This window comes from Phodopus roborovskii, unplaced genomic scaffold (assembly GCF_943737965.1).
Source record: "Phodopus roborovskii unplaced genomic scaffold, PHOROB, whole genome shotgun sequence".
In the NCBI taxonomy this organism is placed as follows: domain Eukaryota; kingdom Metazoa; phylum Chordata; class Mammalia; order Rodentia; family Cricetidae; genus Phodopus; species Phodopus roborovskii.
The window spans coordinates 113,423-135,767 of record NW_026126213.1 but is presented as its reverse complement, the minus strand read 5'-3'; the positions used below and the strand labels follow the sequence as shown (position 1 = coordinate 135,767).

At 39.2% G+C, this 22,345-nt stretch overlaps 1 protein-coding gene across 1 annotated transcript; it reads right to left on the bottom strand.

Annotated features, from left to right (window-relative positions):
• Nucleotides 1-4,491: 4,491 nt before the first annotated feature.
• Nucleotides 4,492-20,760, bottom strand: Chic1 (cysteine rich hydrophobic domain 1). Its single transcript, XM_051179618.1, has 3 exons — nucleotides 20,307-20,760; nucleotides 12,410-12,464; nucleotides 4,492-4,798 (listed from the first exon to the last, which is right to left on the bottom strand). The coding sequence occupies exons 1-3, from the start codon at nucleotides 20,597-20,599 to the stop codon at nucleotides 4,511-4,513; spliced, it is 636 nt and encodes a 211-aa protein (XP_051035575.1). The 5' UTR covers nucleotides 20,600-20,760; the 3' UTR covers nucleotides 4,492-4,510.
• Nucleotides 20,761-22,345: the final 1,585 nt, after the last annotated feature.

The following is a 22,345-nucleotide window of genomic DNA, read 5'->3' as shown; positions in this document are numbered from 1 at the left end:
CCATCCTCACCTAAAGTCAATCCAAGGCCAAGAGAAATACAAACAAAACACCCCAAAAGGTTCAAAGGCAGGCTACATCTAAGTTATAGCACTGTACAGAATAGCCTAGAGTCTTTGCAAAAGAGCACACATGTACTCTGTGAAAGACACAAATAAAATGCTTGAATACAAACTGCAGATAGAATTATTTGACTTTACAACAAAGCCTGATTCCTTTTCTATATGACATGATATATGGCTAGGGCTTTCGTTTTTATTCTCTCTTTTTTATGTACTTAAAAAAGAATAATACAAACACAGAAGCAAGTATGATAGTAATTACAAGCTTTGCTTCATACATCATCATATTTGTATGATGAGAATAGACCCTCCCTTCAAAATAGCCCTCTCAGTTTATCAAGGCTCAAAGTAAAAAGGGGGAAAGGTTTAAAGTAATTTCATATTTAAGGGTGGTGGCTTGACCAAGCCCCAGGCTGAATATGAAACCTTAGTGGCTTCCGTGGCTCACATAAGGGGGTTTAATCGAAACCTACTGGACCCACATCCCTATGTGGTCACAGTTAACTCTCATTAAACTCCAGTCTTCCCACATCTCTAGCTTTTAGAAGCTGGCTGGATAACACACATTTTTCTTTTTAAAATTAGTTAATTAATTAATGAGGTACCAGGGACAGAATCTAGGAGTTCACACACTCTAGCCAAGGGCTCTCACTGATCTCTATCTCTGTTTTCAGTATTCTAATTTTTAAATGCTGATAATTATTCTAAAAGTTCAAGAATAGAGTGGCTTGGCACTCGGGGTAATGGTTTATAAATCTACACTAAAGGGCCTTTTTTTGACAGGCTGACCTCAAATGCAGCATGTAGCCAAGGATAGCATAGAACCTTGTTCCTACTGCTTTTACCTCAAGTGCTGGGATTAGACATGTGCTCCCATGCCTGGTTTATGCTGTGCTGGGGATTGAATTTAGGGCATGGTGCATGCTGAGTAATTACTCCATTGAAAAAGTGTGTGTGTGTATGCCACATTTGTGAGGGTGCCCATGGAGGCCAGAATAAATCTTCAGATCCCTAGAAACTGGGACTTGATATCCTTGTTTCTTCCACATGCTGTCTCTGACCTCCACATGTGTGTATACTCTCTCTCTCACACTCACCCCTTATAGTTAAAAAAAAAAGGTAATTTACGGGGCTTGAGAAATGATTCAGGGTTTAAAAGAGTCCACTACTCTTCCAGATGAACCAAACTCAGATTTCAGAGCCAGCATGTGGGAGTTGCTTCTCTCTTCTACCATGTGCATCTGGAGATTAAACTCAGGTCATCAGGCTTGGAACCAAGCACCTTCACTAGCTGAGCCATCCTACTGGTCCCAGTGTAAAGTCTTAGCTTACCAAAGCAATAGCAAAAAGAAAGATGTCAGAGAATCAATACCATCTCTGCTTTCATTGAACATTCTACTAGAAATACCCGCAGCAGAAACACTATTGGAAAGAAAAATATGTTTGTTTTGGGCCCTCTGGTACAGGTATCGAGAGACAAAAACAACATAAGTAAATCACAGAGGAAAAATATTCTTCAGAGCATTAAAACCAAAATACTTGTTTCTAAGTAATTGAGACCGGCTATATTTATGTGATGGGAAACCCAAATCATGATTAATTCACACTGAGGCTTTAAAATAATGGGGTAGAAGTTATTGATTGTAATTTCTAAAAGATACAATTTAAAAATTTATGCTGTCAGCTTTTTTAAACTTCTAGAAAGCCAGTTGAAAATACTATATTTGCTTTGACAAACAAATTAAACTGTATTTAAATCAAAGCTATGATTTACTGGTGGTTTTAATAACCACCAGGGAATCAGAAAAGTGTTCCATTTTTCCATTCAAAAAGTCACAGGGAGCTGGACTTGGTGACGCACACCTATAATCCCAGTTGCTAAGGAGACTGAAGCAGAAAGATCAGGAAGGAGCTCAAGGCCTGCCTGGGATACAGAGGGAGTTTAAGATCAGACCTGGTCAGGTGTGTGGTAGTGTGACTCTTTAATCTCAGCACTCAGGAGGCAAAGGCAGACGCAGATAGATCTCTGTGAGTTCAGGATCAGTCTGGACTATACAGTGAGTTCCAGGCTAGCCAGGACTGCACAACTAGACCCTGCCTCAAAGGGAAAAAAAAAAAAAAAAAAAAAAAAAAAAGAATCAGCCAGGGTAACTTAATGAGACCCTATCTCAAAACAAGGGTTAGGGTTGGGACCACGACTGCCTACCATGCATAACTCTAGGTTAAAGAAAAAAAAAAAAAGTCAGCCGGGCAGTGGTGGCACACGCCTTTAATCCCAGCACTTGGGAGGCAGAGGCAGGCAGATCTCTGTGATTTTGAGGCTAGCCTGGTCTCCAGAATGAGTTCCAGGACGTCCAGGACTGTTTCACAGACAAACCCTGTCTGGAAAAAAACAAAAAAGAAAAGTCATACAGATGCCAGCATTTTATATTTTTTGTATGTTTGGTTGTGAGCCTAGCCTTCAATGGCTGAGCATTTTGTTTTTATTTTATTTTTTGGCTTTTAAATGTCAATCCCAGTTCCCTCACACTCCTATCCTCTCCTGTCCCCCAACCTCCATCCCATCCCATTTCTGCTCCCCAGGGAGGGTGAGGCCTTCTATGAGGAGTCTTCAACATCTGGCATATCATTTGGAGTAGGGTCTAGGCCCTTCCCTGTGTGTCTAGGCTGAGAGAGTATCCCTCTATGTGGAATGGGCTCCCAAAGTCCATTCGTATACTAAGGATAAATACTGATCTACTACCAGAGGCCCCATAGACTGCCCAGTCCTCCTAACTAACATCCACGTTCAGGGAATCGGGGTGGGTCCTATACTGTTTTCCCAGCTATCAGACTGGAGTCCATGAGCTCCCCCTTGTTTAGGTCAGCTGATTCTGTGGATTTTTCCAGCCTGGTCTTGACCCCTTTTCTCATCACTCCCTGTCTGCAACTGGATTCCAAGAGTTTGGCTCAGTGTTCAGCTGTGGGTGTCTGCTTCTGCTTCCATCAGCTACTGGATGAAGGCTCTAGGATGGTATGTAAGGTAGTCATCAATCTCATTATAGGGGAAGGGCATTTAAGGTAGCCTCTCCACTATTGTTTAGTTAGTTGGGGTCATCCTTGTAGATCTCTGGACATTTCCCTAGTGTCAGATTTCTCCTTAAATCTATAATAGCTCCTTCTATTATGGTATTGCTTTTCTTGTTCCTCTCTGTTCTTTCCCTGTCTCAATTTTCCTGTTCCCTTATGCCCTAGATAGAAGTCTTAATCAACATAATAAAATCAACATTTTTGGACCACTGAGTCCATTTGTGCACTAGGAATACACCAGGGTTCCACTGTCAGAGGTCCCATAGACTCCTGAGACCCATGTTCAGGGGTTCTGGGTCAATACAATGCTGGTTTCCCAGCTATCAAACTAGGGTCCATAAACTCCCCCTTGTTCTGGTCAGCTGATTCAGTGGGTTCCTCCAGCCTCCACCAGCATTTTATTATCTGTCTTTGTGAAGTAATCATGAGAGATGTTAAAAGGCAAGATCAAATGATATTTCTTGAAAATATTTTCAACTTATAATACATCTTATTTAGTGGACCAATTATTATTTACAAGTTTAAAGAAAGCTAGGAAAAGAACTTAAGGTAAAATGGGTATTGGATTTAATCATTATCTTCTCTCTCTCTCTCTCTCTCTCTCTCTCTCTCTCTCTCTCTGTGTGTGTGTGTGTGTGTGTGTGTGTGTGTGTGTGTGTGTGTGTACAGGCATGAACCTGTGTGAGCTTATAGAGATCAGAAGAGGATGTCCTGCTCTTGTTCTATTCCTTGAGACAGAGTCTCTTGTTCAATCTGCAGGTATGCTGATGGCCAGCAAGCCCCAGTGAGCCTGTCTCCACCCTTGCCTGGCTTTTGCCATGGGTGCTAGATTCAAACTCAGGTCCTTATACTTGCACAGAAAGTGCTCTTACCCATCTCTCCAGGTCCTTTAATCCCATTTTGTTCCATTTCTGGGAACTGAACTTAGGGCCTCATATGGGCTGGACAAGCACTCAAACACTGATCTATATTCCCATCCCATTATTCAGATTTTTTTTTCAAAGGTGTTTTCCACTGAGGAAAACAGTCCTGAAATAAAAATATAATTTTAAAGACAGCAAAATGAAGGCAGTGTCCTAAATTCATGACATAACTAGATAGGTCATTTTGGAATGTTGCTGTGACATGTTCACAGTGAAGGGTTTGAGATTGCTGGTTCTTTGATTGGATTCAGAGAGTCAAGGAGGCTTTCCGGGTACACCTGTAGCTCAGAACTAGTTAAGTCATCCCTTCAGGTTTTCTTTTTTTTTAAAAAAAGTAACCCATATATTGTACTTGAGCACATTAAATTATATTGCATTTATGTCAAGTGGTAGAAACTCAAATTAAGTGAAAAAGCTGAACAAGTGGCTTGCTCCCTCGTCCCAGAGCTTCTCTAGCTTTAAAATAAGGACGGCATTGTATGGGACTTAAATAAATCATTTAAAGGAAATGGAAACAATTCTAATACATAGCAAGTGTCCAATAAATGGCAGCTCTTTTTATTGTTATACAATAGGCTGGTTATACTTACTCTTTTGTTGAGACAGATAACAGGCCACAGGCTGCACCCCAGGGTGCAGCAGCAGCAAAGACATCCACACAGCAGCCATTTCACATTGACAGGGAGAGCCTTTTTCAGACATGAGTTCACACGGCCAATGCTGGTCTTAAATTCTTCTGGAGCCACCTAAAACAGGGGGACTAACTTAATGAATTTGTGGACAGCTTCTCACCAGCCTCAATCCTAAGGAAATATCTTATCAGAAATACTTCAATATCTCAATATATTCTCTCCATAAATGTGTATCACATACTCTTGGAAGACTTCAGTGAGTGAAGCAATATAATTTCATGCTTGAAGAACCTCATGGAATATCCACAATGCTATGGAATGACCAACAAGCAACAGAAAGCAACACAGCTGATAGTAAGGGAAAGCCATCAGGCATTTTTGTTACCAAACAGTCTTGTTACGGCAATGGTGCTCACAGTCTTCAGGCACGCTGACTGTTTTATGGTTAGAAGCATAAAACAAAAGCAAAAAACCATACCACTAACCAGACTAGACGGAATTAAAATTAGGCACTATAATAATCCTGAATTAGTTTGAAATAAACTCTTAACATCTTTTTATTCTGGAAAATCTGCAATATAATAGTTAAACTTGCTGCTGATAGCAGGGAAATACATTAACAAGTGATAATATCTGACAATTATGTTTAAAGTAGTCTGTTCATATTCAGCACACATCAGATTCATAACCATTCTGAGTTCTGAAGGTTGAAAAGTCTTTACACAAATTTAACATTTCTGGTTACTGCCTCAGTCCCTGCAAATAGTTGTTTGTGCCTCTCTATAAACAGTGATAGAATTAATCCAAAGGCAGGAGCAGGACCCATGTAGTTAAGATTTACATAAAAAAATTCCCCTTGCAAGTTACATGATTCAAAGGAACACTAAAAATAGTTTGTTTTGGGTGAAATCATGTTTTTGGAGAACCAAGATGATACGGCATTACTCAGAAAGTTGGCAGACAGTAAATCCAAGGGATTAAGTTCGGCATCTGGTTGGGAAAGCAAGATGTTGGTAGAAAAATAAGTTGCTGTAAAATGAAAGCCCCACTACAATGTGTGATATCACAAACCAAAAAGCTTCACTCTTCCCCTTAAGAGATTGTACTAGAGGAATAGCACTGTCACGTTTAAAAATTTTTTTCAGCAGGCATGTCTCAGAATCCACACAATGGATGTTATAAAGATCTGATTCAGCCCTATCATAATGAAAACATTAAGTAGATAAGCTCTATTAGAGTTGTTTGTGTCATCCATTACTCAGTCCATGAAATGGCTATTATTTTGCTAACAATGACCAGTTTTGAAACTGTTGGGCTTAAAACTTTATTTACATGGGAAAAATGGACTTTATTCTCCATCTACACTGTTGAAACCATAACAGTGACAGCTACTGTGCACCAAGAATTCCAATGAGCTGACATTTCTGTGGGTAAATATGAAAATAAATTCACAGAATTATGTTTTATTATTGAAATGAGAAAACATTTTTGCTGTGTCTGGGAAAATAGCAGGAAAAATCATTTAATTTTTCTGCATCCTGGTATGAGGTGAAATGATAGTCTTTGTTTTAATTTTTAAACTTATTTATTTATGTACTTTATGAGAACTCTGCACTTATTGCCTGTATGCTAGAAGAGGGCCCCAAATCTCATGATGGACGGTTATTAGTCACCATGTGGTGGTTAGGGATTGAACTCAGGGCCTCTGGAAGAGCATCCAGTGCTCTTAATTGCTGAGCCATCTCTCCAGCCCTAATAGTCTTTGTTTTATGTAGTCACAAGGAAACTTCAAAGCTCTCCAGATTTTGATATTTTTTTCAGAGTTATTCTTCCCATCTACTTCTTTCCTCTCCCTTCTTGTCAGAACCAGGGATGGACCTCTAGTGCTAGCCCACACTAAGCAAATGTTCTACCATGTCGTGGAGCAATTCCCTTGTATACTGTAAAGACTTGACACTGGAATTGGTTTAATAAAACACTGATTGGCAGGCAGCCAGGCAGGAAATATAGGTGGGGTGACCAAACTAAGGATTCTGGGATGAAGAAGGTGAAGTCAACAGAGTCTCAGGGAGACACAGAGATGCAAGATGGGCATGCCTTACTGAGAAAAGGTATTAAGCTACGTGGCAAAGCATAGGTAAGAAATATGTGTTAATTTATTTTTTTTAAATTTATGTATATTCATTGTATGTACATTGATGCTTTGCCTGCATGTATATCTGTGTGAGGGTATCAGATCTTGGAGTCATAGACAGTTGTGAGCTGCCATGTGGGTGCTGGGAATTGAACCTAGGTCCTCTGTAAGAGCAGTCAGTGCTCTTAACTGCTGAGCCATCTCTCCAGCCCCAAAAATATGGGTTAATTTAAATGTAAGAGCTAGTAACAAGCCTGAGATATTGGCCAAGCATTTACGATTAATGTTAAGTTTCTGAGTGACAATTTGGGAACAGCCTCAGCGCAGGGACACTCCACCTACACTGCCACTTGCTCCACCTGTAGTCCTTTGATGTTCTCTGAAAAAACAAGGTGCCTAGTTACTATCAAAAGATGTATCTGTCCCAAACAGCAATATTTACCTTCCTTCTCGTTGCAGGGAATCACTGAGTAACCAAGTAACAGTTAAATTAAGATAGTTTCCAGCTCAGAGGCTTTTTCATCTTCACCTTCTACTTGAGCTAAGGGACTCAGCAGTCTATGAGGGGCTAGAGTGCTTCCTTCCTTCCCTTAGGCATTTATTCTTACTCTCTCAACTCTGTAACATTGGTTCCTCCTACGAATAGGCTGTAATTTATTTTCTTTTTCTTTTTTTCCTTTTTGTTCTTTATTTTGGTGTTTTTGAGACAGGGTTTCTCTGTGTAGCTTTGGAGGCTGTCCTGGCACTTGCTCTGTAGACCAGGCTGGCCTACAAACTCACAGAGATCCTCCTGCCTCTGCCTCCCAAGTGACCGGATTAAAGGCGTGTGCCACCACCACCCATCTAATTTTTTTTTTCTTCTGTGAGGAAAATTCCGAGAGTAAATGAGGTAATAGCTACAAAGCTACTTAGCACAATACCTAGCATATATTAGGCACTCCACAAATGGAGCTGTTGTCCACATTTCATAGTGAGACTACAGGCAAAAGAAGCCATAATTTGTGTTCTTTAAGCACTTAAACACTATGTGTTCATCTCCTGAAAAACTCAACCCCTTTACCTCATGGCCCAGGAGTGCTTAGAGAATAGCTTTTCTCTTCTATCTTTTGTTTTCTTCTCTCCCTCTTTTTCAAAAAGCAAAACACAACAAAACATCAACAAAAACCAAAAACACCCAGCAGGTATAACTACAGTCACTCTGTGATGCACGCAATTTTTTTAAATAACAAAATTGCTTTCATATTATGACAATAAATTTTAAAAAACCAAAAATCTTTTCTGCCTCAATTTCACTTCAGAATGGTTTTTCAGTGAAGGCTCACTGAGTTTGTCACCTTAAGGCTGTTCCCACACCGGCCAGAGACCTTGTCCTTGCTAAATCACTTCCACATGCGGCAGCACGGAAGCACATTCCAGTTGTCAGGACAAGTGCACCTCTGGGGTCCTCACCATTTTCTTTTTCATTCTTTTTTTATGTATTTATTTATTTTTTTAAATTTTATGTGCACTGGTGTTTTTGCCATGAGTGTCGGGTCCCCTGAAACTGGAGTTATAGACAACTGTGAGCTACCCTGTGGGTGCTGGGAATTGAACCCAGGTCTTCTGGAAGAGCAGTCAGGGCTCTTAACTCCTGAGCCATCTCTCCAGCCCGTCACCATTTCTAAACCTGACTTCTAGCACTTACTGTAAAGAACCACTTTGCAATATGAGATATTCTTGTGTTGGCATCTTTTTAAGCCTTGCTTATTTTGAGACTATTGGTTAAACTTATTTACTGATCTTTCTGTGTATGTGACTACACAGGACAACCTGCAGGAGTCAGTTACATCCACTTCGTGGCTTCAGGTTCTAACTCAGGTTATCTAGCAAGCACCTTTTACCCACAGAGCTATCTTGCCAGCCTTGAAAATACTTAAAAAAAAAAAAAAAGGAGTTTGTAATTATGATTTAAATTCTTACTTGAAAAAAGTATGCAAATACTGATGAGAAAATTAAATGTAAAGAATTACACCAGAGATGGAAATGAATCTCTCTAGCTGGTGGTGGTGACACACACCTTTAGCCCAGCACTCTGGAGGCATAGGCAGGCGGATCTCTGTGAGTTCGAGACCAGTCTGGTCTACAAGAGCTCATTCCAGGACAGCCAGGGCTATGCAGAGAATCCCTGTTTAAAAAAAAAAAAAAAAAAAGGAAGAAAGAAAGAAATGCAATCTGTCCAGAGGAACAAAACAGTGTTCAAGGAATCTTCGAAAAGAAGTTTCTTTTAGCAGGGAAGAACAGTGTTGTAAAAGGCTGAGAAAAGGGAGAGTGGACTTTCCACGTCAAGCACAGGCATGAAACCAATCATACAGCACCATATACACAGTTTGTTACTGTTTCTGAAAATGGAAACAACCAAACAACACTCCTCAAATTCAGCAATTTCCCTTCTCCAAACCCTCTACTTTTCTTTTTTTCAAAACCTCTACTTTTAACAGATATTCTCTTACTACAGACACATGAAAACTCAAATGTCCAAGGTAGTAAAAACGAGAAATCAAATTTTGGGTCATAAGACAAATAAACCTATTGAAAAGAAAAAGCATGCACTAGAATCTCAGACAACAAACTACAGTCTGCATTTTGACTTTAAAAAGATGCCACGGTTGGCCTGGGGAGGGGGCTGTATTCGAGTGCAAGTCATAAAGCAGAGATGGGGGTGAGAATCGACTCTCAGCTTTAAACATGGGGAGAAATTTTTAGTTAAGTGCAGATTCCAAGCTAGTACCAGTTGACTCATTCGCTTGTACACAGCTGAGTATTTTCAGTATTGAATGTCGGCTGGGAGCCTCTGACTTTTTAATTGGACAGTAGGCTGTAAAGGAACATGTCATCCCTTTTGACTCTCTTGAAAAAAAAAAAAAAAGAAAACAACATCATGAAGGTGGGGGAAAGGGTCATAATATTTTATAACAGGATGCAAGAGACTCAGAAGAAAATCGAAGCAAAGCCCAGCAGGACTGATTTGCCTCCCTCACTGTGAAGAACACAAGCATAGCAATCACTTGTCATATTGGATCACAATAAAGGAGGGCAATTTTTATGGCTCACCATTCCCAACACTACACCGTGCTGTCACCATAACACCCTTCACTTCCTTCAAGCTGAGAATCGGAAGCTCTCACTTCTTTCTGGTCAACAGGATCTCTGTGTGTATCTACATACATACCTACACGATTTGTCCTATCATGGTATGAGAACTTACCTCTAGTGAAATGGGAAAAAGAATTAACACAAAAGAAGCAAGAAGTTAATACTGAGTTGTGGAACTTACAAAATGGCCTTTTACATTTTCCGAATTGACTGCAAGTTTGTTTACCTCAAGCCAGCTACTTAGAATAGCTCAGGCATGCCAAAAGACCGACTTTCATAAAGGGTAATTCTTTTCTGTTACATATTACAGTTATCCATTTTAAGACAATTTACACAAGGAGTATTAAGTTGGGAATTAAGACCTTTTTATTTAGTTTTTCGTATTTATTTAAGCCTTGCTCCAGTTATTAGAAAAATGGTTTAATAATCCACACTACAAGTGAAACAGTACCTACTGAAGAAAAAAATCCCATTAGGGAATTTATGTCATAAACATGTAACTTTAAAAATCAAATCTCTAGGAACTAGAAATGAAGCTCAGCAGTACAGCTCGTGCTTAGTGTGAGCAAGGCCCTGGGCTTCATCCACAGCAACAAAACTAACCAACAAACGTCAGACTTTCAATGTTACTTTTAGTGCTTTTCTCATTGTCAAATACACATTGAGAAAACATTGCACTATCATTTCTGCATTACCTAATGTATACCTGTGTACACACGAGAAAATGTGAACAATACAAATAACACATACTTGAACATACAGCCACACATCAGTATGTGTACTATAAAAATAGTTTCCTGAAAAGAATAGATGTTTTAGCTAGGCATGGTAGCTCATGCTTGTAATCATAATAATTAGAGAGCTGAGGCAGGAGAATTGCCACAAGTTTGAGGTCAGTTTGGGTTCTAGGAAGCTTGGGATATATAACAAAACCCTGTTTCTAAAACAGAAAAAGACACACAGATTAGGAAAAAAGAGAGAGAGAGAGAGAATGGATGTTTTGAAGAACAACTCCCATCCAGGTTATATAGGTTGTATGAAAAACAGCTTACCTTTCTTGACATTCTGATTTAAAAAATCCTGATATCTTATGGGTCAATGGAATTTTTAGTTTCAGGAAGTTTGGAAAGGAATAAGAAGGTATGAAAAGGTATTCCAAAGATTACTTCAGCACACAAAACTGGCTAATTTAAAAAAAAATGGATAATGCTCATTACGCCTGAGAGCTATGTTTACTGACAGTTTTCTAGAAATTTCTAGGCCTCTAATTTTAAACATGTAAAAAAAAGTTAAACTAGTATTAAAGCTGGAGATATTTACACGTCTAATTTTACACATTTGAAGAAAATGCTTATTATTAATGTTTATAAAACACATCTAAGTTTAAGCTACTGCTGCATTTCGAGAAGTATTCTGAATGATTTAGGAGAGGCAAGTAGAACATACTAGAAACCAAAGCCAAACATTCACACCAAAGAGATTTTCCCCTCCCTCCCTCCCTCCCTCCCTCCCTCCCTCCTCCTGCCTCTTTCTCTCTTATTGTGTGTGTGTTCATGCACTTTCATGTGCAAGAGTAGATACCAGAGATCAGAACGACTTCAGGTGTCTTTGAAGCTCTCTCACTAGCTACCTTTTTTGGGGGACAAGTTCTAACTACATAACCCAGGCTAGCCTGGAATTCATGACCCTCTTGAATGCTAGCACTGGGTTTATAGATCTGCGCTGCCACAGCACTCAGCATGATATTTTAATATACATATACATAGTGAAATAATTACTACAGTCAAGCAAATTAACATATATAGCTATTCATCATTTCTTTTAGAGAACCTGAAATCTGTTCATTTGGTGAATTTTCAGTATATAATACAATATTATTTATAATCATCATGCTGTACATTAATCTATACTTATAGATTTAAATCCTGGTAAGTCTGAATTTTGAACAAGAATGCTAGTCTATACAGTTGAATACAGAGAAACTTGCAAATAGAAAGGTAGTCATTTATTGCTGTGAGTCCAATTTTACAAACTCAATCTAAAAGGAAGAAAAACATCTAACCAAAAATGCAATGCTTTTATTTATAATAAATGATGCATGACAAATAACACTTTAAAAATAATACTCAGCTACAAAGATAACTCTGGCAATGAAATATTGGAAAATATAGATCTAAATGAAAACAATTACAGGTGCCTGTGCTGAGCAAAATAGGCGACTCTGGAAAAACTGAACAGGTAAATAAACAATGGCTGACATTAAGAAACATCAGACAAAATAGCTGGCCAGAGGCTGGTAGTCATGGTAACACCGATTAGTCACTGCGAACACAGCTTCCAAGCAGGGAGGCCTCCTGTTATTTGGCTTCATTACCAGTGAGTCAAAGCATTTGTCATAACATTGAATTCGCCATAACACACTGCATTAGAATCAGAAAATTCAAAGCAAACTCACTTACCTTCCCTGTCAGAACTGAGGGAAATTCCGTATCAAACTTGTTGCTTAATCCAAACCTTAAAAACAAAGATAGAACAAAATCTATTCTATTAAGCACATTTAACCCTTTCTCCAATAGGTTATAAATCCATGCATTTTGTTTGGCCTTAAGATTTAAAAACATGCCCCGAATATGCACAATGTTATGATATATATACCAGTTAAAGCCAAGCAATAGATTAAAAACTCCTAAAAATAACATTAAACTGAAAAGATATGTTCCAAATAAAACTTTAACACTCACACAAATAATTTTTTGACTATTTGTCCAAATTAGCATTTAAAGAAATCCAAGGAAAGCAATTGTTATAATTGTTATATGAGTTATTGTTTGTTTGGGTTTTTTTTTTTTTGTTTGCTTGTTTTTGATTTTTTGAGACAGTATTTCTCTGAGTAACAGCTCTGAGTGTCCTGGAACTCACTGTGTAGATCAGGCTCGTTTCAAATTCACAGAGATCCACCTGCCTCTTCTTCCCAGTGCTGGGATTAAAGGCATGCACCACCACTGTTCAGTTCTTGTTTTTTGGGAAAGAACTTAAAGTTGGGTTGGTAGGGAGGGAGAAAGGATTAGGAAAGCCTTGAGAGAAGGGAAGACTATGAGCAAGATATATTTAAAATTAAAAATTGTTTTAAGTAATAAAACCTAAAAATGTAATTCTAACTACACCCATGAGACTAAAAATTGTAAGCAGTCATAATTTTAAGTTTTTAATTTATATTTTGTGTGTGTGTGTATGTGTGTGTGTGTGTGTGTTACTCTTGGAGGCCAGAAAAAGAGTACAGGATCTCCTGGAACTGGCTGGAGTTACAGGTGGCTGTGAGCCACCATGTAGGTGCTTAGAATCAAACCCAGGTCCTCTGGAAGAGCATTCTTAACTGCTAAGCCACCTCTCCAGCACCCCCAACCACATGTTATATTTTTGATCAAAATGTTTCTCTGTTAAAATCTACTTTAGTAGATAATTGCTAAAATTGGATGACAACTAACATGTGTGAATGAATTAATTATGCTATTCTTCTTACTTTCCTCCATGAGTACAATTTTTAAAAAAGTATTCTTTCCCCCTGGGCACTGGTGATACATGCCTTTAACTAGCCCTGGGGAGGAAGAGGCAGGTGGACCTCTGTAAGTTCAAGTCCAGCCTGTGTCTACAGAGCGAGTTCCAGGACAGGCTCCAAAGCTACACAGAGAAACCCTGTCTCAAATAATAATAATAATAATAATAATAATAATAATAATAATAATGGATTCTTTTCCCATTAATGTAGACTTTGGAACTATACTTTGATAACTTGTGACCAATAATTCTTCAAACAGTTAAAGGATCTTTTAAATGCTTTTCATTTGCTCAACCATTTTGAGAAAAAGAGATGCCTAGCTCTAAGGTTTACTCTTCCAGTATATTCACTAAAATATGTAATAAAGTTGAGGCTGGAGAAGTGACTCAGCAGTTAAGATCACTGGCTGTTCTTCCAGAGGCCCTGAGTTCAATTCCCAGCAATCACATGGTGGCTCATGGATACCTAAGTGCCTTATATTAAATTTTTATTTAAAAATTTAACATTTATTTAATGCGATTTATTTGGTGTATATATTTTGGCTGCATGTATGCATGTATACCATGTGCATAACTGGTGCCTTTTGGAGGTATTCTTTAAATAATCTTAGTAATAGCTAATACAACTGCTATACAAATGGCTGCTACACTGTATTGTTCAATGTAGATGGTATTTTTCTTCTGTTATTTTTGACCAGCAAATGGTTGTATTTATTTAAAACCTGTGAGTATAGAGGGTTATGCCATAAAATATAAAGAAGCTGGTACAGTGGTACATGCCTCTAATCCCAGCATGAGTCAGAAGGATAATGAGCTCAAAGCCAACCTGGACAACATAATGAGAATCCATCTCAAATATCAAACAACAAAGCATAATAGAAAGCAAACCAGACTCACTCCTCTCATAATTTTGGCTAAGCTACCCTGTTCTCACATACCAGGGATTTCTTTCCTAAGTATTTTCTTTCTTTAACACTGAGGACATAAAGAGTGCTTACATCAAAACAAAACAAAACAAAAAACCTTAATTCTGAGGGTTTCACTTAGTAGCTACAAATATATGGAAATGCTGCTGCTGAATAAACACCTTATCTCTGTTTCATAAGCAAACTATGAAGTTAAGAACTATGGCTCATTCAGGCAGTAGTGGTGCATGCCTTTAAACCCAGTACTGGGAATGCAGAAGCAGGTGGATCTCTGTGAGTTCAAGACAAGCCTGGTCTACAGAGTAAGTTCCAGGATGGCCAGGGCTACACAGAGAGACCCTGTCTCCAAAAACCAAAAGAAAAAAAAACAAGAAACAAAAAACTATGGCTCTACAGAGGTTACACAAATGCATCTATTCATTACTCATCAGTGATGAGAGGCATTAGCCAAGATGTGGCACTGTTCAGCATTAGACAAAGAGGCACTTGGGAACTACTCATAAGCCATTTATTGACTTTATTAAATATAGAGTCTATTATGTGTTTGAAGTTGACCAAGCTGGTGGTTGTCAATGATTGAATTTTCTTAAGTGTTTTCAATACCCTTACATTTTAATTTCTTGGAACAATTCTTTGGATTATAAGACACGGAGACAAAGAAGGACAGATCCTTTTCCTTGTTTTTCCTTGCCTCCCTACACCTCTAGTTTTCATGCTTGTAAAAATTAGTATTTTCAGTCATTTAAAATTTGGCCTAAATGAAAGTTCATGTGCTCTGGTTAAAAATCCGTGCTGTCGAATTTTGCTAACAAGAACCACTACACTCCTAGAAAACTATATACTTCTAACAATACTTACTCTGAAGTACATGTAGTGAATTCTACTGTTCTAAGAAAAAGGAAAATCATGCCACATAATACAAATAGAGTTTGGGTTTTTGTTTGTATTCTACTTAGATCTGTCTTCTGGAAATAACCATGCCTTACCATGGTTAAGACTTTGTAAAACAGTCACCTGATTGTTTTCAATGCTGGGGATTGAGCCCAGGGCCTGGCTCATACTAGTCAAGCTTTCTCTCTGAGCCCAAATGTTCACCTCCATAAACTCATACTAGCCACGTGTCACTGTAATTTATCAATGATAGGTAACAGAAAAGGTATGCCATTCTCTAATGTGAAAAATGTCTCTAAATTTATGTAGAAATGTATTCTTTATAAGTTTAACCATCAGTTTTGAGTCTATATTTAATAATTTTAGTGAGACTCTCCGAAAATTGGTAATTCAGCAATCATTTCAACTACCTTAGCAAGTGTAGATATCCACATAATTTAAGTAATAGGTGTAGGTTTCTATTTATAAACACAAGAGTGAAAAGCCTTATCAGATGTATTTGTTTTCTGTATTTCAATACACCATGCCCTAATATTTATCCAAAAAAATAAGAAAAGTATAACTCAAATATGCAGCACTTTTGAAATACCTCCTACTTGCAAGTGATATTCATCGTTTTGTTTCTATAGTCTTAAAAACCTGTGGGAGTTAGTTTTTTCTGAGACAGAGTCTCACTCTGTAGACCAGGCTGACTTCTAACTCACAGGGATCCACCTGCCTTTGCCTCTCAGTGCTGGGATTAAAGGTGTGCATCACCACACCTGGCTTCACTATGTTTCTTATGATATTATAATTAATTTAATGTTAAAATTCACATTTTGTTAAAATAACTAGAAGGTCAAAGATATTAAGATGACAGATACAAGTAAGCTGGAGTATTCTTACCCACAGGCACTAGCTTAACAAAACTTTTTCAAGAAATGGTGATGTCATCCGTTGGAGAGTAGTGATACCTCATCACTAGCATTATGATTGTTTTTGCTGTTGTAGACTTCAATTTAGCAAGAGCAAAGAAGATCTATAGGAAATAGTGACATTTGGATAGCTAGGGTAAAAGGGAGGTGTATGTACTGGCATTTAAGATGGAAGCACAAGCTTGAACAGACATAAAAGAAATAGCATGTTGTGATGAGTAACAGGAGGTACATTCAACTGAATTGGAGAATACAGAATATTAAGGCATGTTTGAGAGTGAAGTAGCTCAGGGAAGAGTGTGAGCAGAATCTGGTGTGTGTGTGTGTGTGTGTGTGTGTGTGTGTGTGTGTGTGTGTGTATGTATTTGGAAACACTGGATAACTGAGACCACAAGAAGAAAAGACTATTTAAGATGTGTAGACAGTAAGAGTAGAAGGCTAAGCATAAAATTCTGGAGTTCACTGGTATTTAAGCAGCAAGACAGGAAGAGGACTGTTCATGAAAAAATACATGCCAGGCAAGCACTCTATTACAATTCTATACTCCCAGTCTCTGATCATGATGATCTCAAGTGAGGCCGGATTCTTCACAGTTAAGGTGCCACAATCTAGATCAGAGGAAGTAAATATGGTGAATGGATGTACTTTTAAGGAATTTGGAGAAGGAAGAGAGATTAGATAGCAGCTAAAGGATATCAGAAGGTTCAGGGAATGAATATATTAACGGGGCACTCTAGACTGTAGATTCTAGAGAGAGTTAAAGTAAGGCACTATTGGATCCAGGGACTGCCTTATGGTACAAGACCTTGCTTGGGAGGAGGCTAGAAAAGAAGGGTATGGATGCAGAAGAGAAGAGGAGAGGAGAGTTCTGGGAAAGGACTCCTTGAATTCTGATGTTGGGGGTACTAAGATATAATAAAGATCCAGTGCCAGTTTGCAACAGGACAGAGACACGATTAAATGGAATTTTAAGAAAATTAGTTTGGCACAAGCATGCACAATGAAACAAGGAGAGGCTATAATTCAAGAAGGAGGTGATGGCAACTCAAACCAGAGTGGTGCCAAATAGGAATAGAGAAAATGAAAAATTTAAGTGAATTTCCAAATGTATGATGACATAATTCTGGGAAAATTGGACATAGGGCAATTCAAGGAGAAGAGTCAAAATGGCTCAAAGATTTCAAATATCACCCTGGGAGAGTAGAATGTTAGGGTCACCAGCAGAAATGTGGCAACTAGAAATACAACCCACTTGGGGAAGAAAAATGTTGAGTTTAAGATATACTGAGTTAGAATCAGGTTAAACATATCTATCACCTTAAATATGTATCTCTTACTCATGGTGAAAAGCTATAAAATACCCCCCCCCCCAAAATCCAGTTGATGGTGACAACTCTCAAATTTTAAACTTTGAATAAAAGTGAAATGTCCTACAAATGAAGATTGAACAGAGAATAAAGTCGGGGTACAAAAGAGTAAGAAATGGTGGCACAAGCCTTTAATCCCAGGACTCAGAGGCAGAGGCAGGTGGATCTCAGTAAGTTTGAGAGCAGCCTGGTAAACAAAGCAAGTTCCAGGACAGCCAGAGCTATTACACAGAGAAACTCTTTCTCGAAAAACTAAAAAAGGAAGGAAGGAAGGAAGGAAGGAAGGAAGGAAGGAAGGAAGGAAGGAAGGAAGGAAGTTAGTTCATTCATACAGGTATAGGACCAAGGATGTAGCTCAGTGATATAGCACTTGCCTGGACAACAATGCCCTAGTTTGAGTTTCATCACATACCCCCCAACCCAATAAAACATATAGTTTAGAGGAATCTACACATGCCTACATCAGAAGAAAATGAAACAAAATTTGATATTTTAGATATATTAGATTAAGATTATTCTTACAGATTTTTGCTTTACTTGACATATAGAGGGTTCTGTTATTATTCATGTCTCAAACCCCAACCAAAATTTTTTATAAGAGACAGGGTCTTACTCTATAGCCCAGGCAGGCCTGAACCTTCTTATGTAACCCAGGTTGGCCTTGAACTCATGATACTCTTCTTGTATTAGTCTCCAAAGCACCATGCCTGCCTTCTAGCAGACCTTTTAAACAGTCCTTTTCTTAAAATGTTAACTATTTAGCATCAAATATTCTTCCTAAATATGAAAATGTATACAACAAAACTAAACAATTTTCCAAACTATATTCATGTCTAGTGATTTAAATACTGGCTTATGTGTTTCAGACTTTTCTCTAATTCCAAGATACTACTAGCATTATCCCTTTACACATAATTCCAGCATTTTTAGACTATGTGTGTGGGTGTGTGGGGGGGAAGATGTCAGCAGGGACCTACAAGAGGCTAGACACAGCAAATGTCAGTGCTCTGTTTTAAATGAAGCAAGGAAACTGGTTGTGTGGCAAGTAGAATAGAGCCACCAGGAAGTTTTCAAGAACACAAATTATGCTTCCTTGCTATGTACTCATTGAATTTTAGAAAATAAAGGGAGGAGTTGGAAGATGAAATTATGGGTCGAAGTATAAAATACCATTTCTGTGTTTGGTCATGTAAAATAATCTGCATAAAAAGAACCCTGGATACCAGGATCATAATTAGTTTGAATAATGTTCTCCCTAGTGACAAAAGGAATGGAAGTAAAACAGTGCAGTAAGTTGGCGCCTGAACATTGCAGGCTATCTGCAAAAATCCTGAACTGAGAAAAACTGTCTTATAATTTCCTAATCAAAAATAAGGCCTAAAAGTCTCCCCAAAGCCTTCCACCATAATCGAAAAAATATTTGGTAAAACAGTCATTCAATGATTTAAAAGTGTATTACAGTCACAATAGTTAACATATTAAAAAATTAAAATATGACACAATTGAGGAGTTGATACGTTGATTTTATGAAAGCACTCAATTGAGTCAAAGGGACTAGGTGAGCCATCATCAAAATTAAAGATAGTGAGACATGATGAAAAGGAGCAAATCTATTTTGAAAATGCAGTAAAGACTCCATAGTTAAGAGCATGAACACAACACCATATTCAAAATTTTAAGTATTTACAATCCAAGCAAATAAAAACAGGGAAGCATTCTCCAAAGCTCAGATATCAATTTTTCTTTTACTGTGCAACCAAGATGATATGAAGTCCCTACACACTTTATTTTCTCAAATGTGTTACAGGGTTTCAATGGGGGGGGGAAGCCATTGGATAAGTTTTAGAGAAATCATCCTCAATTCATCAAAGGCCAATTTTCCTATATATTTAACGTTTGTATATTCAGTGTTTGGGCATACAAAATCCCCTGTAGGCATCTTAATTTCGGAGCCAAAGGGCTTAGAAACCACGTACTCCAAACCCTTCATTTTGGAGATGGAGAACCCAAGGCCCTGAAGTAAGAATCAACTGACCAAGGTCATAGGGCCAGTAAGAAGGGAAACGGAGATTAACAACCAAAATCTCTCACCCTTTATCCTTTGCTGTTTCTACTTTGCATAGATTCCTATCAACCTGAACCTCTAATGGTGTGATATTAAAGGAACGTCAGAGTAGTGCGTTCAACAGAGAAAGGATGACGATATTCATTCATATAAGCATTGGCTAGGAAGAATGGATGCATAAATACGTGGGAGGATGAATATTTATATTATTCACAAAATGCACCACAGTTTTGTTTGTAACAATCCAAGCCCAGATCTTGTCACATATTACAGCAGTCACCGTTTTCCACTAGCCATCAATCTTGGCAGCAGAATCCTAGTATATTCTGCAATTTGGAGACTATTCACTTGCCAGCACACGTACAAGCGGATCACCCCTACTCCAGTGCCTCTAGCTGTCCAACCCGCAACTCTATGTCTTACACTCATTCTTTTCTCAGGGTCGATGCATCATTCTCCCCGCTTCTTTTACACTACACCTATTCAGCCTGCGGTTTCTCTATTCAGACCAGGGGTCCTCTGCTAACAGTCTGTCTTTAGTTAACCCTTCCCTACTCCGCAGGCCCTTCCATGCCCTTCTCATTCCTCTGTCGTAGCCAAATCTCAGCCTCTGCAAGCCCCGGGCCCCAATCTCTTACACAGTGATGTGGCCGGCGCCGCGCACCAACACAGGGTCTGGGGCATATCTCCGCAGATGCTCCTCGCTCACTACCCGAGGCGGGGGCGGCACCTCCTCCTCCTCCTCTTCCTCCTCCTCTTCTTCCTCCTCCTCCTCTTCCTCCTCCTCATCTTCCTCATCCTCATCAGGCCCAGTTACCGACGACGAGGACGACGACGACGGCGACGACGACGACGTTGCTGCTTCTTCTTCTTCCTCCTCCAGTTCCGAGATGGTGTCGAACTCCGCCATGTTGGGCAGCAGGATGCTCATCACGTGACCTCACGATCGCCTCCACTCTCCGGGAGAAGAGTTTGAACCTGCGGAGCTACTGGGAGAGGAGGGGGAATGGACTGAAGAGAAAGAGGAGGGGGTAGGGAAAGCACTTGAGGAGGCGCGCCTGCGTATTGGGCAGACAGAGCGGGGGTTGGAGGCGGGGGCATGAGGGACCAGGGAGTAAATTCGGTGTACGCTTGCGCGGCTCCAAGGGGAGGGGGCCGATAGAGGTGAACTCCAGGGAATTCTCGAGGTCCGGTCTGCGGGTGCTGATCTTCGCACTGCGCTTTGGACGTCAGTCTCGTACGCAGGGGACGTACATTCTCGTTTTAGTGCCTGTTAATTAATGCAGGATATATTTACCTCTATGCAGACAGTCGAGGGAAAGCACATTCTATAAAAGCAAGTTTAGGATTTTGCCCAAAATATCTCAAGGTACACACACGTATGTCAATCTCTTACGCAGAGGTTGTTCAATCCTGAGAGAAGGGTAAACATTTTTATTAACATTTTACAAAAGAAGAAACTTTCTATTAATTTCTCCCACTGAATGGCACTTTGGGGACTTGCTAAGTGTCACAGACTGTGCTAAGTGTTCTCTGTGTGTATCTCATTTAATCTCCCCACAACCCTATGATGGGTGTACCATGTTGACTCAAATAGCACACAAGGGAAATCTAGATACAAAGAGAGCAATTTGTTCAAGGTCATGGAGCTAGTAAATGACAGACAAGCTTTTAAATCTGGAGTCTCTCTTCCTACTCTCAAAGCTCTGTACTCTTAGCCAAACAGCTATAATACCTAAAGTTGCTTGGAAAGGCTGAGTGGAGTGGTGCATTTTAGTTGGTTCTTATGAATAAGAATATGCAAGTTTGCAACTCGGGGTTTGAAGCCAGGTGTAGTGGCTCATACCGTTAAACCCAGCACTTGGGAGGCAGAGGCAGGATAATTTTTTTGAGTAAGGCTAGCCTGGTCTACAAAGCTAATTTCAGGACAGCTAGAGTTACACAGAGAAACCCTGTCTTGGAAAAGAAAGAGCTGGGGTGGTGGCACAGAGGCAGAGGCAGGCAGATATCTGTGGGTTTGAGGTCAGCCTGATCTACAGAGCGAGTGCCAGGACAGGCTCCAAAGCGACACAGAGAAACCCTGTCTTGAAAAAACAAAAAAACAGAAGAAAGAAAAAAAGAAAGAGGAGGGAGGAGGGAGGGAGAATGAAAGGGAAAAAAAGGAGGGAGGATGGAAGGAAGGAAGAAAGAAAAAGAAATTGGGGTTTTGAGGAGTGGAGCTCGAGAGTGTGTAAAGGGCATGCCAGTTTAGAGACATGTTAATTAACATCACTTGTTCTTTAGACGTTACATTCCTCCAAATGCCATGGCTAGATTAATTCAAGCAATCTGGTGAAGTAGGCACTTTTATGTGTCTTTATTGGTGAAAATTTGATGGGCTGGAGAGATGACTTAGCAGTTAAGAGCACTCACTGGCTGCTCTTCTAGAGGACCCAGGTTCAATTCCCAGCACCTACATGGCAGCTCACAGCTGTCTGTAACTTCAGTTCCAGGGATCTGACACTCCCACACAGATATACATGTGGACAAAACACCAATGTACATTAAATAAAAAGCTGAAAATTGAATATCAGGAAATTTAAATAATTCATTCAGGTCTGTAATGACCCTTTTTCACAAACACACCCCCATTTCAAATGTTCTACCTCATCTTCTCTATACTACTAAATACAGAGAC